Genomic DNA, 17,216 nt, shown 5'->3' with positions numbered 1-17,216 from the left:
TGTTGATGGTGATTGCTAATCGACCATTCCCTGTCCCGGTGTCCCGGTCGTCATTTACATCCCCCTGTTTCCCCCGGTGTCCCTGTTGTAGTTGTGTCCCTGTGTCCCGGTCGTCATTTATATTCCCTGTGTCCCGGTCGTCATTTGTATCCCGGTGTCCCGGTCTGTATATACATTCGTTTTTTAGTTTTGTTTTTCTCCTTTATTTTTTTCCTTTTTTTTCTTTTTTAGCTTATTTAGATTTTTAGATTTTTTAGTTTTTTTATTAGTTTTTAGTTTTTTTTTCTTTTTAGTTTTTTTGTCCCGGTCGTCATTTATATCCCCCTGTTTCTCCCGGTGTCTCCGTTGTAGTTGTGTCCCTGTGTCCCGGTCGTCATTTATATTCCCTGTGTCCCGGTCGTCATTTGTATCCCGGTGTACCGGTCTGTATATACATTCGTTTTTTAGTTTTGTTTTTCTCCTTTATTTTTTTCCTTTTTTTTTCTTTTTTAGTTTATTTAGATTTTTAGATTTTTTAGTTTTTTTATTAGTTTTTAGTTTTTTTTTTCTTTTTAGTTTTTTTGTGGTTTTTACCTTCTTTTTAGTTTTGTTAATTTTTTTTTTTACTTATGTCCTGGTCGTCATTTATACTCCCTGTGTCCCGGTGCTTTGTTGATTGCTAATCGAACATTCCTTTTGTCCTGGTCGCTTTCTCTTTGAGTGTCGTCATTTATTTTTTTATTTTTTAGTTCTTTTAGTTTTTACCTTTTTTAGTTTTTTTTAGTTTTTTAGATGAAAATTTTTTTTAGTTTTTTCCTTTTTTTCTTTTTAGTTTTTTATTGGTTTTTACCTTTATGTTAGCTTATTTTTCAGTTTTTTCCTTTTTTTTTAGTTTTTTTTTATTTTTTTTAGTTTTTTACCTTTTTTTAGTTTTTTTAGTTTTTTTAGTTTTTTTAGTTTTTTAGCTTTTTTACTTTTTTTATTAGTTTTTAGTTTTTTTGTAGTTTTTGCCTTTTTTTAGTTTTTTCAGTTTTTTTTTTAGTTTTTATTGGTTTTTACCTTTATTTTAGCTTATTTTTCAGTTTTTTCCTTTTTTTTAGTTTTTTTTAGTTTTTAGTTTTTTTAGTTTTTTACCTTTTTTTATTTTTTTTATTTTTTTTAGTTTTTTAGCTTTTTTATTTTTTTTATTAGTTTTTAGTTTTTTTTGTAGTTTTTGCCTTTTTTTAGTTTTTTTAGTTTCTTAGCTTTTTTATTAGTTTTTAGTTTTTTTTGTAGTTTTTGCCTTTTTTTAGTTTTTTTTAGTTTTTTAGCTTTTTTATTTTTTTTATTAGTTTTTAGTTTTTTTTGTAGTTTTTGCCTTTTTTTAGTTTTTTCAGTTTTGACGTCACCTGATCCAGTTTTTTCAGGTGACGTCACCTGATCCATCCATCCACAGACAGACAGACAACTTATTTTTATAAGTTACTAGCTGTTGGGGTGGCGCTTCGCGCCCCCCCCCAAGCCCCCCCGCGCGCGTAAGTCGTTACGCGCCATAATAGTTACGCGCCATTGTAGTTGTGTCCCTATGTCCCACCTGTGAATATAGATATATATATATATATATATGGTTTTAACTACGTAAAACTTGCGAATATACAACATTCTTTGCTGTCCCATTGTCTTTGCATATAAATAGATTGTCAGGTTTACCGACTCTTGAACATGCAACATATAATGGTCCATGGGAAAACAATCTGTATTCAGATCTATACCTCATGATTCTAATGATTGCCCTTGAGCTTTGTTGATGGTGATTGCTAATCGACCATTCCCTGTCCCGGTGTCCCGGTCGTCATTTACATCCCCCTGTTTCCCCCGGTGTCCCCGTTGTAGTTGTGTCCCTGTGTCCCGGTCGTCATTTATATTCCCTGTGTCCCGGGTCCCGGTCATCATTTGTATCCCGGTGTCCCGGTCTGTATATACATTCGTTTTTTAGTTTTGTTTTTCTCCTTTATTTTTTTCCTTTTTTTTTCTTTTTTAGCTTATTTAGATTTTTAGATTTTTTAGTTTTTTTTATTAGTTTTTAGTTTTTATTTCTTTTTAGTTTTTTTTGTCCCGGTCGTCATTTATATCCCCCTGTTTCCCCCGGTGTCCCCGTTGTAGTTGTGTCCCTGTGTCCCGGTCGTTATTTATATTCCCTGTGTCCCGGTCGTCATTTGTATCCCGGTGTACCGGTCTGTATATACATTCGTTTTTTAGTTTTGTTTTTCTCCTTTATTTTTTTCCTTTTTTTTTCTTTTTTAGTTTATTTAGATTTTTAGATTTTTTAGTTTTTTTATTAGTTTTTAGTTTTTTTTTCTTTTTAGTTTTTTTGTAGTTTTTACCTTCTTTTTAGTTTTGTTAATTTTTTTTTTTACTTGTGTCCTGGTCGTCATTTATACTCCCTGTGTCCCGGTGCTTTGTTGATTGCTAATCGAACATTCCTTTTGTCCTGGTCGCTTTCTCTTTGAGTGTCGTCATTTATTTTTTTCTTTTTTAGTTCTTTTAGTTTTTACCTTTTTTAGTTTTTTTTTAGTTTTTAGTTTTTTACCTTTTTTTAGTTTTTTTAGTTTTTTTAGTTTTTTAGCTTTTTTATTTTTTTATTAGTTTTTAGTTTTTTTGTAGTTTTTGCCTTTTTTTTAGTTTTTTTAGTTTTTTAGCTTTTTTATTAGTTTTTAGTTTTTTTTGTAGTTTTTGCCTTTTTTTAGTTTTTTTAGTTTTTTAGCTTTTTTATTTTTTTTATTAGTTTTTAGTTTTTTTTGTAGTTTTTGCCTTTTTTTAGTTTTTTCAGTTTTGACGTCACCTGATGTCGCTTTCTCTTTGAGTGTCGTCATTTATTAGTTTTTTCCTTTTTTTTTTAGTTTTTTATTGGTTTTTACCTTTATTTTAGCTTATTTTTCAGTTTTTTCCTTTTTTTTAGTTTTTTTTTATTTTTTATTTTTTTTAGTTTTTTACCTTTTTTTAGTTTTTTTAGTTTTTTTAGTTTTTTAGCTTTTTTACTTTTTTTATTAGTTTTTAGTTTTTTTTTGTAGTTTTTGCCTTTTTTTAGTTTTTTCAGTTTTTTTTTTAGTTTTTTATTGGTTTTTACCTTTATAGTTTTTTTAGTTTTTTAGCTTTTTTATTTTTTTTATTAGTTTTTAGTTTTTTTGTAGTTTTTGCCTTTTTTTAGTTTTTTCAGTTTTGACGTCACCTAATCCAGTTTTTTCAGGTGACGTCACCTGACACATCCATCCATCCATCCACAGACAACTTATTTTTATATATATAGATATAGATATATATATATATATATATATATATATATATATATATATATATATATATATATATATATATATATGTATGTATATATATATATATATATATATATATATATATATATATATATATATATATATATATTATTTTTCTTTTTTAATTAGTTTAAATCAAATACTTTTCTTCTAAACTCAATGTCATTGGGCAATTTTCTTTTCGAAAAATATTGAGGACGTTCCGGGTATATCGAAAAGGAGAAAAATTGTGGGTGTGGTAAATATATGACAATTACATAAAAGTTACATAAGAGAAAGCAAGTACATCGCTTTTAGTTTAAATTTACCAAGTATTTAATGGGACTGCCAACATGAACATGTGGGGTTTTTCTGCAAATAAACTATCAATTGGTAAACCCAGCTGGGGTTATTGAAAAGCGTATTCGTGATTTTTCATCTGAATGCCAAAAGTCCCATCTTTGTTCATTTCCCTTAGTCCCGTGTTCGTAGTTGTCAAAGTATGTTTTTAATTCTGTTGTTTCTACGTTGTTTTTCATGATTTTTACTTTGTCTTTTTCTGGGCCCTGCCCAGTTTTTTTGTGATGGGTTACACATAAAGTGATGACATGAAAATTTCATACCCTATTAGATATTTTTTTTAAAATCTAAATCATCCAAGCTTAAAGAAATAAAAAAAAAATCTCATAGTTCACTCCGTATATGTGTGCAGGGATACATATTTCTTCAAATAAATCTTATCAAGACAGGTAAATAAGCAAAAGGTGATATGAAGATACTACCGATTGTGAACTGTTCGATTCCAAAAGAATTATATCCTTATCGTTTGACATCTGCTGACAGGATTTCTGTAACCTCTCAAAGTCAGATTGCATCTGTTGCCTCATTTCTTCACTAGCTTTTAGAGAGCTCGTTAAATTGGAATTTTCCAAATGAAGGCTATCAATAACCTTTCTTAAGTCCTCAATTTTTACCATAAAGTCTACCCTATCTTGGGATAACATTTGAATTTCAACTGGTGACATTCCTCCCTCTGATGAAGCATTTTGGTTGGTGAGAGCCTCTATTTGCTTTTGAAGGTTCTGGTTGATTTCTGTAAGCTGAAAAAAAAAACAAGTTAACAAATAGATATATCTATAAATACAATATACAAACATAAAAATCTCAGGAGTCCTTTAATTTTAAAGGCAAATAAAAACGAGATAAAGATAATTCTTGAGTCAAGCAAAATGTTTCTTTTTAATAAAACAAAACTATCCAGTTTCGTTTAAGTTTTATTAAACTCCTCACAAAATATCTTTAAACTCGTAAGCAATAAATTTGTATATTATGTTACTAAATGCTACGGTGGACCTAGAACAAAATCTTGGGTGGGGGGGAAGAAATGTAACAAGGGCACCGAGCATTGACAAGTTTAAATTAAACAAAAAGGGTGAAAAAAGAAAGAAACACTGAATCGGGGCGCCAAAAAAAAAATCTTGGTGGATCCCCCTGGACCCCCAGAGACAAAATGTACTCTAAAACTACAAGTACAACAAACAAGTTTGAAACGGGAAAGAGTTGATGATATGATGGCTACTTTGAGTCCCGTTGTAAGAATACAGTTTTTGTTCAACATGTAAAATAAAGTATGAAGAGGGACGAATGTATCAGCCCTTGACAAATCAAATCGGCTTCCTAAGTCGGTAACCATCCTCTCTAATGTAAACTCTTACTCCCTACAAAGTTTGGTTGGGATCCAGCACCCCACCAAGGTAGATGTCATGATAGGATGAATTTAGAAACTCCCCACCAACCGTCCCCAACAGTGGTCAAAAAGGGTAAGGACCTTGAAAGGTACAACTAGGACATAAGCCCTTACCCCATTGAGTTTGGCTGAGATACAACGGCTTCTTCAAAAATAAATATATGTATATATGCATATATATATATATATATATATATATATATATATATATATATATATATTCCCCCCGTTGGAATATGGCCTAATATAAGAGCAACATGTCTGTTGCCCTTATATGTACTTAGCCAATGATGTCAATTTGGAGGGTAAAGAAGGAGGGGCGTCACCACACCTCCCTCTAGAATCTCCTTATTTGAGTGTAAATGTGTGTTTCATCTATATTGGTGTTTGTTAGTTTTATTGGTTTGAATTTTACGACAAAAAAGAGTCAAAAGCTCCACTTCCTTTTCTTGTGCAAAGCATGTCATTTCGCTTTCAAAATTTGCTTAAACAATGTTAAGATTAACAGGGAGTTTTAACCCTTGATGAGACTACTTTGGTCAAATAGCTGGGTTTGCTAACTCATTTATTATAAGACCTTTCCTGAGGAGAGAAAAAAATGTTGGTAAGTGCTAGTGCGCGCCTATAAGGGATTTTTTTTTTCTTGTGCGTCCAACCCATGAAAAGGTTTCTTATGTATCCTCGTATCATATAAACAGTTGAGGCCGAAAACAGAAAAACCCCTTCAATCACCGACCAGTGTATCTGCTAGCTTGGAAAATTGTATTAAATGCTAACTGCATCGGAAAATCTTTGTTATTCATAGAAAATGTATATAGCCATACCCCCACATAGGGCATCGCAGCTGGTGGTTGCATTTTTCTGAGGCAATCTTCGAAGCTTCATTCCTCACTTAACGTAACTATAAGGTCATTCCGGATGGAATTTTCTAGGTGATTTCATATGGATTCATAGAGACTATGACGTCATTCCATGTTTATTCAACAAAAAATTCACATCTCTAGTTTAAATAGTTTAGCTTCTTTTTTCTTCAATGTACACACTTCTAGAATAGCGGTGCACAAACGAATAGAAATCTTGTCTCACATATTTATCAGATGTGATATCTTATCTTCCATTAACTATCCCCTTATTAAAACAAAACTATAGTCAGTAGTCAATGCAATAACATGTCTCAATTCTGTTGACCAAAACTATAGACCTTAAAAATCCAAATATTGATTGCTTGAACTTCACACTCCGCCGAAGTAGAAAAGAGGAGAAATCACACAAACAGTACATTAAAATACTGGCATACTGGAATACTGGCATTAAAAAATGAAAACTAAATCCTTGAACTCAAATATACTCTCGATGCCTAAACATATATTAAACAAAACAATGCTCATATCCAACAAAATTAAATTTATCAGACCACGTTGTTATTTTTTGTGGGCATATTCTATAACAAGAAAAGAAAGCAATATCAAAAATAAAAAGACAAACTTGTTACGATTTTAAATATGAACGATTACTAACATAAGAAAAAATTTACATAAAATTTTTGAAATTTTACTTATTTATATTATTAATTTATATTATTTTTCAATCCCAGATCGAATTATGGCTCTGTCCAAAGAAGATAGAATCGGCTTGGTACTCTTGATCGGACGAGTCTTTTTGACTCGTATATTGAGAGGATGGTCTTATCCAAAAATCCTGATGAGCTTAACCTTCGGCACTCAGATCAGCAATCTATTTAATCAACTGCCGTCGGGAAATTGGTCAAGATGTTTAAAGAAACGGGCAGTGTCTTGGACAGAACCCGTTCCGGAAGACGAAAGCCTCCAAACGCAACGAAAGAAATAGCCAAGTTTGCTGCTAGTCCAAAGAAATTACTTCATCGGACATCCATGGAGTTGGGTCAACTATCCACACAATCCTGGTAGAGGAGAATTTCCGTCCATAAACGTTGCAGATACTGCAGCGATTAAATGATGACGACCCCGACAGATGAATGCAGATATGTGAATGGTTTTCGGATGAATTGGATGAAAATAGCAATTTAGCTAAATACTATTAGTTATTCCGTGATGAAGCTCTGTTTTATGTAAATGCTGAAGTCAGCAGACACAATCTTCGATATTGGTCTCAAAACCATATACAGTGAATTTGTCCATCCAAATAGCAAGGGTGCCAAAAGCTGATATTGTGGTGTGATTTGTGGAAACCTCATGTACTAAGACTCTTCTTCTTTGATGAACATATAACCGGTGAGACTTATCAGATCGTGTTGCGAGACAAATTAGTGTCTCAAAAAGAGCGCCTAGGCGAAGGACTTCCGGACTGGTTCCAGCAAGGTACAGCCGCTTCCCATTTTGCTACAACTGCTAGAGATTGGCTGAATGGCAATTTTCCTTATAAATTGGGAAAAAAGATCACGTGGAATGATCTCCTCGTCCGCCAGACCTTTCTTCGCTTGATTTTGATTTTTGGGGTATCTTAAAGAGAAAGTTTACCCGATGTAGATTGCAAATCTAAACCGCTTGAAAGAACGCATTATCAGTCAGTGTGCTGAAATCAACAGCAATGTAGACCTATTCTATCGAATTATCCTGAATATATCAAGGTGCACCAGACTATGCATTGCAAATAGTGAAAATAATATTAAAAATATAATTCCCAAAACACAATGATTAAAAAATTGTTTTGTTACCTGACAAATACAACTTCTGTGTATCCAGACATTAAAAGGCTTTGGGACATTTAAAAGGATTCTTAAGGATAATTTAGTAAAGAACCAAACAGAATAGCATTTTTTTTCCCTTTTCCTCTGAGGAGTTGATCCTGAGTGTCCTCTGAGTGTTCGTTCATAGTTTATGGTTGTCTTCTCTGCGCTTTGACTCCCAGGCCTCAGGTATATACTCTTTTCATCTTATGTATTATTTGGCTATTGTTCTCTTTTTTTTGTTATAGCTTATATTGTATTTTTTTTTGCATACCCCTAGTATCCCTGGCCATCGAGCCTTTTGAGGGGGAATAAACGTAATTACTTCCATTTCATATTTATTGGTGAATGAAACTCTGAACTACGCCTTCCGGAATAAAATAACTTCCAAAACCCCTGGGGCAAGCATCAATTGTTATGTTCCAAAGCATGAAACATATATGCCCTGAGTACTTTCATAATTATTTTTCCATGAATCAGGAGCACCATAATTATGATACAAGAAATTCACAGCTATTAAGCCATGAAAGAAGAAAAACCGTCAGATCATCATATACGCTTCATAATCTGGGATCTTCAATTTGGAATAATCTACCAGCTGTAACTTTATGGGTTTGAAAATAAATTGAAAAATTTTATTTAACTAATGGATTTTGAAGGGTGGCAGGTTTTTGATGTTTTTTCGTAGTCTTTTGGGGTGGGGTGGGGGCTGAAAACGGTAAAAAATAATTAAAAGGACGATTTTGTTGTATACTGTTCATGTGTATATGTTGTTGTTTTTTATATAAGATAGGCTAGGTGGATAATCATGAGCTGTTATGTTTGGATGTTTATTTATAAGATATAAATCATAACAGGAATTTACAGCACAAGTCCTTAGGACTTTCTTTTTGCTGCCGAAATTTATTAGTAGAGTCATTTTTATTTATGTTTATATTGTGGATAAAAATAAAAACTACCTACCCACCTACCATGTTATAGTGAGAAAAAACTGATTTCCTGGTTTTTCCAAATAGGGGGCTAAAATTTGCTGTATAGGGTTTTAGTCCACGTACAATCGACTTGGTATTAGAAGTTTTATTTTTCGGTATTTTGACGCTTTTTAGGCAAATCGCGGCTGTGGGACAAAAACTGATAGAGAACGTCACTGTGCTGTGGAATGCAAGACGGAGGACTCAAAACATTCTGGGCTTTGAAATATTTTGTCATCTGTAAGTTCAAATTCTCATGCATTTTGGCCCCCCTTGGACAAAAACTGATGTTTTTGTAGCACAATATGACAGAAAACCACACACTGCAGTGATCTGTCAAGATGAGGGCTAAAAATTTTCCGTTTTGGGTTTTGACCATAGGGATGGGTTATCTTATAATTTTATTCTCTAGGAATTGACGTTAGGTGGCACAAAAAACAGGAAACGCCACTTTGCTGTTTTTGCCACTAGTTTTTGCAATATTCTCTCAAATGAGCCCTGTCTCAACAAGCAATTTTCTTTTTTCTCAAGGTGGGGGCCGTAATTCTCCTGTATTTGGTTTTAAGCCAAGTTTATCCTAATGGTTTACTCGATAAAACGTGATTTTCTGCGGGTTTCAGGCTCATTTCCAAAATTTCAAATAATTTACTTTTGCAATAAACTATTACTATTAATGATAATCGAAACAATAGTTATTATCCCGGAATAAGCAGCCAATAGATATTTCTTGTCACAAACCAATTTTTTAACGCATTTTTCAACATTTGGTTAGTATGGGCCATGGTTTGCTCTTTAGTAGGTTTTAGATTACTAAAACTGCTAATGATATGAATGCTGATAGGATAAGAATCCAGAAACGCTTTCCTTTCTCTCCCTAAAAGGGCAGGATCAAACTTGATCCGCAAAAATCCTGGTTAGGATATTAGCTCTTACATTCCACCAGGTTTTGTTAAGATTCAAAGACCTATTCAGGCAAAAATTTTGATGACAAGAATGGTGAAGCACCTACCGAGAGATGTGCAAATTACAATCTATATATATAAAAATAAGTTGTCTGTCTGTCTGTGGATCTGTGGATCAGGTGACGTCATGTTTCGGCTGACGTCATGAAATTAGTTGCCGTCATTTTTGCTTTGAAGGTGACGTCATTCAAGTTATATAAGACATATGTTCGCGTAGAAATCTATTAATGTTTAAGTTTACAATGACTGATGAAGATGCTCAAAGAGTCTATGGGCACACGTAAAAACATTAAAATTAACTACAAATATGCGTGTCCGATTGCAAAACGATGACTCTGGTCAAACATTTTCAGATCAATTGCTGGCAATGGGAAACGGAAAGCTCCCAGTAGACTCAATTTCAGGACGTATACAACTACCTGCTGATTTCTGTAATTTAGTGACGTCCAAAAATGAATTGATTGAAAAAGTATTTCCGAATATTCTAAAAAATTATAAAAATAATAAATGGCTAAGTGAAAGAGCGATTCTCGCACCCAAAAATATAGACGTCCACGAAATCAACAATATTGTTTTGACCAAGATTCAAGACCAGGCAGTCCTTTACAAGTCAGTCGACACAGTTTTGGAACCAAATGAAGCGGTTAATTATCCATCTGAATTTTTAAATTCCATAGATCTTTCAGGGTTTCCACCACACGTGCTACAACTAAAAATAGGCGTACCAATAATACTTTTAAGAAATATAAACCCACCAAAGCTTTGCAATGGCACTCGACTTGCCGTAAAAAAAACAATGGAAAACCTAATAGAGGCCACAATCCTGACAGGGCCTTTTGAGGGTGAGGCTGTTCTTATTCCTCGCATTCCCATGATTCCAACGGATCTGCCTTTTCAATTTAAAAGATTGCAATTCCCAATTCGATTAGCATTTGCAATCACCATTAACAAAGCTCAAGGTCAATCATTAAAAAAATGTGGTATTGATCTTAATACTGATTGTTTTTCCCATGGACAATTGTACGTTGCATGTTCGAGGGTCGGTAAACCTGACAATCTATTTATATGCAGCGAGAATTGGACAGCGAAGAATGTTGTATATTCGCAAGTTTTACGCAGTTAATTTGTATTTCGGAACCAAATGAAGCGGTTAATTATCCATCTGAATTTTTAAATTCCATAGATCCTTCAGGGTTTCCACCACACGTGCTACAACTAAAAATAGGCGTACCAATAATACTTTTAAGAAATATCAACCCACCAAAGCTTTGCAATGGCACGCGACTTGCCGTAAAAAAAAACAATGGAAAACCTAATAGAGGCCACAATCTTGACAGGGCCTTATGAGGGTGAGGCTGTTCTTATTCCTCGCATTCCCATGATTCCAACGGATCTGCTTTTTCAATTTAAAAGATTGCAACACAGACAATGGGACAGCGAAGACTGTTGTATATTCACAAGTTTTACGTAGTTAATTTGTATTGTATCTATCTATCTATCTATCTATATAAAAACGAGTTGTGTGTATGCATGTTTGTTTGTTTGTAAAAAGAGCGTTTGCATATGACGTCATTATTAGTACATACGGCTTTGTATATGGACAGACAATGGGAAAGCCAAGAATGTTGTATATTCGCAATTTTTACGTAGTTTGAAACACATATATAAATCTATCTATATTCACAGGTGGGACACAGGGACACAACTACAATGGTGCGTAACTAATATGGCGCGTAACGACTTAAGCGCGCGGGGGGGCTTGGGGGGGCGCGAAGCGCCCCACCAACTAGGTGTTGGGGTGGCGCGAAGCGCCACTCCAACAGCTAGTATATATATATATATATATATATATATATATATATATATATATATATATATATTACGTATAATATATAGAACATATTATAGTTCCAAATAATTCTTACTATTCCAATAGAACCATCATCTCAAAATTACTCCAAACCTGTGCGTCAACTCTGATTTACGAATGAGAAACAAAATCACAACAAAAAAAAATAACATTTACATAAACATACCACAAGCAATTGTAAACAAATGCAGACTAATGTGAAAAAAAAACAGACAAAAAAACTCAATTTTAGAATAAATAAGAATACTAAACACTAAACCACAGTTGACTCACTTTTCAAAAAAAACTTGTATTGGTCAGCACAAGGATGTATATACTACAGTCATACTCCAATGCCCATACTTCAGACGTATACGAAACATCAGTCAATTCTATCAAAATTAAAGATTTCATTTAAAAACAACAAGAAATTTCGGATTTCTAGATTAACCTTTCTTAAATTATTTACTAAGAATCCAGAAGAGATGGGATTATCGACGATGGTGGGAAGGTGATTCCAAAGAATTAATCCCATGTTCTATGGAGTCTGACCTTACTTTATCAATAGGAATTTTAATTTCAGAACTAGGGCAGTGTTTGTTGCTTACTATCTATCCTTCTCAGGTTGGTAACAAAAAATTATTTGCAATCTTTTCTAACAATTATGGAATAATCAAAAATTTGTGTCTCTGTTTCCCAATACCCAATCTGAGAACACGTTTTGTTTTTCGTATCCAACCGTCATCATGTACAAGACTGCAAATCACAATAAAAATATTTATATCTGTTCCTTTTTAAGTCTTAACTTTGCTCATTATATTGATTTGAAAGAAAAAATTGATACACAGAAGTACTTGTCAATACATAAAAACAGACAAAAAAAGGTCCCATACCAAAGTCAATTCTTGTTGTAAACTCTCATTCTGTTTCTGGATACTATCTTCTTGAGTGGAGACGGTTTTAATAGAGCTATCTGAAGGGCTGCTTTCTCCATCGTCAGCCTTTAAGAATCGACGGCGGAAGTCACTGAATTTTCTAGGTGTCAGGGCTTCCAAAGGATTGATTCTTTCATTTTCTTTAGAACCTTTCAGAGTCTTCAATTCTAAAAAAAAAAGAATATTGAAACTGAAATAATTTTCTGACACACATGAAATTGTCAGGCAACTGACATATTTTAAATTAGATTATTACCTATTTTAATTGTCCCTTCCAATTCTAGAAGTGGTTGTGAGACAAAAAAACTTGAAAAACGCATCAAAAATGCTTTTATATTCATTTTTGGTATGTTTTTAGGAGTCAAACAAACATTTCGGGGGGACAAGAGCTCACACCCCTAACCACCCCCCCAACCCCTGGAAACAACATTGCTTATAGTAAAAAGCCATTTGCCTTCAGTAAATTATTAAATAAATAAAAAATGGTTTTTGCAACTGTAAGTAAGGAGCAACATTAAAACTTACAAGAAATAGAAACTATTCTGTATATGAAGGGGGTGCCCCTTCCTCATTCTTTGCTCTTTATACTAAAAACTTGAAATTCTTCAAAAATACTTCTCATTCAAATTCAATGGCCCTTGTGTTTCAGGAGCTGTACATAAAGAATTGCAAGAAAAAAGTCAGATTTCAGCTTAAGGAGTAAGGGATGAGAAACAAACAGCCCCCCCTCTCTTATATACAGGAGATTTTCTGTTGTTTTAGATTTCAATGTTGCTCCTTACTTTCAGTTTAAAAAAAAAATGTTCTCTTTATTTAATTTTTGACTGTTTTTCAAATCATGCCAGAAAATTTACCCCCAATGTAATATATCCCCTAAAACACATCCCTTTGAAACTTTATTCTCCACTGAAAGTTCTCCCCATGGAAAATTTCCCTCTCCAAAAAATGTACATACATTTTTCAGAAACAATTGCTATATTTAAACAACAGGACAATTACAAAACTAACAGCCCTTTCCTCAGGGGTTGTGGGAAGTCATGCCATGCTCAGAGGCATATATATTGAACCTTTCAAATTCACTAAATCAATGGTTGTCTCAGGATTTCAATTGGATGCCTTTGGATAAAAAGGGAGTAAGAGGGGACACAATTTGCCCTCCAATCTTTTTAATCACGCAAAAAGGGCGCTACAACTTTCAATTTCTGTTTAAATGAACCCCCTCCTGCTCTTCTAGAAATATTAGTTTAATATAATTACCCCTGGGGAAAAAGAAACATCAGCAAAAAATAAACCTGCATGCATGATCTTCTTTCAGGCTAAAAATACAAAATTACTCGTTTTATAGATAGGAGCTTGAGTAAGGTTCTCTGATATGCTGAATATGATGATGTAACTTCCATTAAGATTGCATAACTTTTTGGGAGTGTATTGATTTGTGATGTTTTATATCACAAATTATATTTTTGATGAGTGTTGAGGGTATCTTTAAATGATTGTATTCATCCAAAAAGTCAGATCAAAACAACTTCGTATGCACTGAAAAGCACTGAGAGGTTTTCAATAATACTATAATTAAAAACATGGATGTTCTAGAATCAAAACAAAAAACAAGCAGATGAGAGTGAATTTTGTTATTTTGAAAAATTCTATCAAGGAGGAAGGATTTTGCACTAAGGAAGAAATTATGATGAGGAAATCCAACTATATATATATATATATATATATATATATATATATATATATATATATATATATATATATATATATATATATATATATATATATATATATATATATATATATATATATATATATATATAAAGATATTGCATGAAATGAAAGATCAATATAAGAAATCACAATAGTGGGCTGATTCAGGAGCTGCCTTAATACATCATACCATTGGACAGATCCCAATGGATCATGTAAGCAAAAGGGTCAGCACAACAACGTAGCCCCATAACAGCTTAACCTTAACCAGCACCATAGCAGCTGAGAATTTTCATATTTTTACCATAACATACTGCAGAAAAAGAACTTAGCAAAACAGGGGAAGATTGGCAAAATTTTTAGAGATGACAAAATTTTGAAAGAGAACTTGCAAAATTTTGTAAGATGGCAATAGAAGTTAGCAAAATTTTAAAGATGGCAGCTTACAATAACAAAGATTATATTAGTTTTCTAATATCCTTAAAATTTTCCTTGGGAGGAAGTCCTCTAGACAAATTTGAAAGCTCATCTCCACAGGAACCAATTAGGTTGGCAGCATAGGGTGTACCAGGGAGGGAATTGTTACCCCTCTAGATTTTGAAAAATGCCTTTCCTGTATTTTCTTTAGGGAAAAATTTACCCTCCTCCCCTCAACTTAGATTTTGGAAAATGATGTTTGGTTTTGTAAATTCCAGAAAAAAAATCACCCTTCCAAAATGTTTGTAGATTAGCACTCATGCCTCTGTGTAGGTATACAAGCAATGCAAATATGTATCTTATTTTATATGCACATGCTTCTTTTCTAATTTTTAGACATAATATCAAAACACCTTACCATTTAATATTTTTCTATTTTCCTCTTGAAGTGAATAATTATCTCCTCTTAATCTAAGGAGGTCCTCCTGAAAACAACATTATGTTTTAAAAAATGCTGGAAACCAAAATGTAAAAAATACAAGTAAACAATTTACTGAATATGGCTATACTTCAAAAAGGCATTCATACCCAACCTCAAGTACATTCCTCTGAGAAAATTTAATAATCACTTCTACAATTGTAAGCATAAACATCATTGCAAATCAATATTCAGAAAAAAATCATTAAAAAGAGATAGAGAATATTAATTTTGAATACTGAGATAAAGAATATTAATTAAGGTATTCCTAAACCACCAAACAATATGAACAGTATACGAAGACATAGTACAAAAGAGAAAATATAGGAATCATGAAGTTAATCAAATGAATAATAAACATTAACCACCTATTATTAACCACCTTGAAAAAATGGCTTACTGTGGAAATCTCAACATGGTTTCAGAAGGAGTCAGTCCATTGAGACAAACCTGATCCACTCTTATGATATAGTCACTAAATAATTGAAGAAGGTAAAGCAGTTGATGTCCTGTTACTCGACCAAGCCAAGGCCTTTGATAAAGTTGTCCATAAATATCTTTTACATAAGCTCCATGCATATAGAGTCCATGCTGACACTGTGGAGTGGATAAGATCAGTTCTGATTGGCTGAATCCAGAATGTCATGGTCTACTCTGACAATGGAGACCCCATATTTTCAGAGCCTGCACTAGTTATAAGTGGGGTACCCCAGGAAAGCATCCTTGGCCCCAACCTCTTCTCTATATATATTAATGATTGTGATGATGTTCTACAAAACCCCATCACTCTCTACACTGATGACAATAAACTAATTGAAATTGCTGATGGAACCATGCAAAATGACTTGAATAGTCTCTCCTTATGGGCTTCCACCTGGATGATGGAGTTCAACCCATCAAAATGCAAAGTCCTTCACATGGGTCCCCACAACAATCAGATTTCATATTTTATGCTAGATAAATCTAGCACATGTATCCAAGTTGAGGCTGTTGAGAGTGAACAAGACTTAGGGGTGATCACTGACAGGAAGTTTAAGTTCCATGAGCACACTATGCAACAAGTTGCTAAGGCCAACAGAACCCTGGGACTAATTAAATGAACCATATAATCATGCCATCCTCTAATAGGAAAATTATATAATGCTCTTGTAAGACCACATTTGGGGTTTGGCTACCCTCTTACAAATCCTCAATGTAAGGGAGATGTTGCAGCCCTAGAGAGCATACAGAGAAGAGCTACTAAGCTTTGTGCCCCACACCAACAGCTTCCCTACCCTGAACGTCTGCATCATCTGAAGATACCCACATTGGTTTACCAGCAGCACAGAGGAGATGTCATTTTTTTCAAGAAAATGTACCAAACCAACATGGCTAACTCCATTTTTACTCCCTCCCTTGCCGCTATGTCATGTGGCCACTCAATGAAGCTGCAACAGGAGCACTCCAGACACAGAGAGAGGACAAACTTTTTCTCAGTACATGCTGTCTCAACTTGGAACAGTCTTTTCAATGAAACTGTCACTGGCGAATCAATTAATTCTTTCAAAAATGCAGCTGATTTGGAGTGGAGTAACACAGAATGGAAGTACCAGTGGTACGCCACACCCCATCACACCCACTAATTGTGTCACCTCATCAATTCAACAGCAAGATGTTCTACAGGAGGATGCAGTCCACCTTATCTTGCTGTAAATGCAATTTAAGTTAATTGCAACTATAACACTGAACAGCAGTCAAATACAGGTACATATTACTTGAAACATTGCTGTCTAAGAAGAAGGGGCCACGGATAATAATGGATTTTATGGTTAGGTATCAAAATAAGTTTTGAAAAAGCTATTCCTGGGTTGAGTGTTCTATATTTGAGGATCTGCTTAAGTTTTGGCTCAATAGGGCTAAGTGAAGTAAATATTTTGATAATTAAAAATCAAATGAGTTCACTTAAGTCTGTTTTTGACGCTTCTATCCTTAAATTCTTTCAACCAGGAACAGTATCAAACAAGGGACAAAATAAAGAAAAGTTTCTCATCTGAAAGTTACAAGCTACTCATTTGGTTATGACATCTGAATTGCATCTTTGATTCCTAACTACCACCATTAATTTCCCTATGTACTATCCCTATTTTCATATTTTGAAATTACTTCGTTGATACAACCACTTAATTTGTCTT

The 17,216-nt window shown here is 33.6% G+C and overlaps 1 protein-coding gene across 2 annotated transcripts in view; it reads right to left on the bottom strand.

Annotated features, from left to right (window-relative positions):
* Window positions 1-17,216, bottom strand: part of LOC136038148 (GRIP1-associated protein 1-like) — a 72,172-nt gene that overhangs the window by 49,229 nt on the left and 5,727 nt on the right. Inside the window, exons 2-4 of one of the 2 annotated variants that reach the window (XM_065721191.1) lie at window positions 14,986-15,052; window positions 12,399-12,607; window positions 4,052-4,369 (exon numbers count right to left, since the gene is read on the bottom strand). In XM_065721191.1, the coding sequence (XP_065577263.1) occupies window positions 4,052-4,369; window positions 12,399-12,607; window positions 14,986-15,052 (594 nt within the window). The remainder of the gene's footprint in view (window positions 1-4,051; window positions 4,370-12,398; window positions 12,608-14,985; window positions 15,053-17,216) is intronic. The other variant, XM_065721192.1, reaches the window with a different exon arrangement.

This window comes from Artemia franciscana, chromosome 17 (genome assembly GCF_032884065.1).
Source record: "Artemia franciscana chromosome 17, ASM3288406v1, whole genome shotgun sequence".
Classification (NCBI taxonomy): Eukaryota; Metazoa; Arthropoda; class Branchiopoda; order Anostraca; family Artemiidae; genus Artemia; species Artemia franciscana.
Note: the sequence above shows the minus strand (reverse complement) of the source record. Positions and strands in the feature narration are given on the sequence as shown.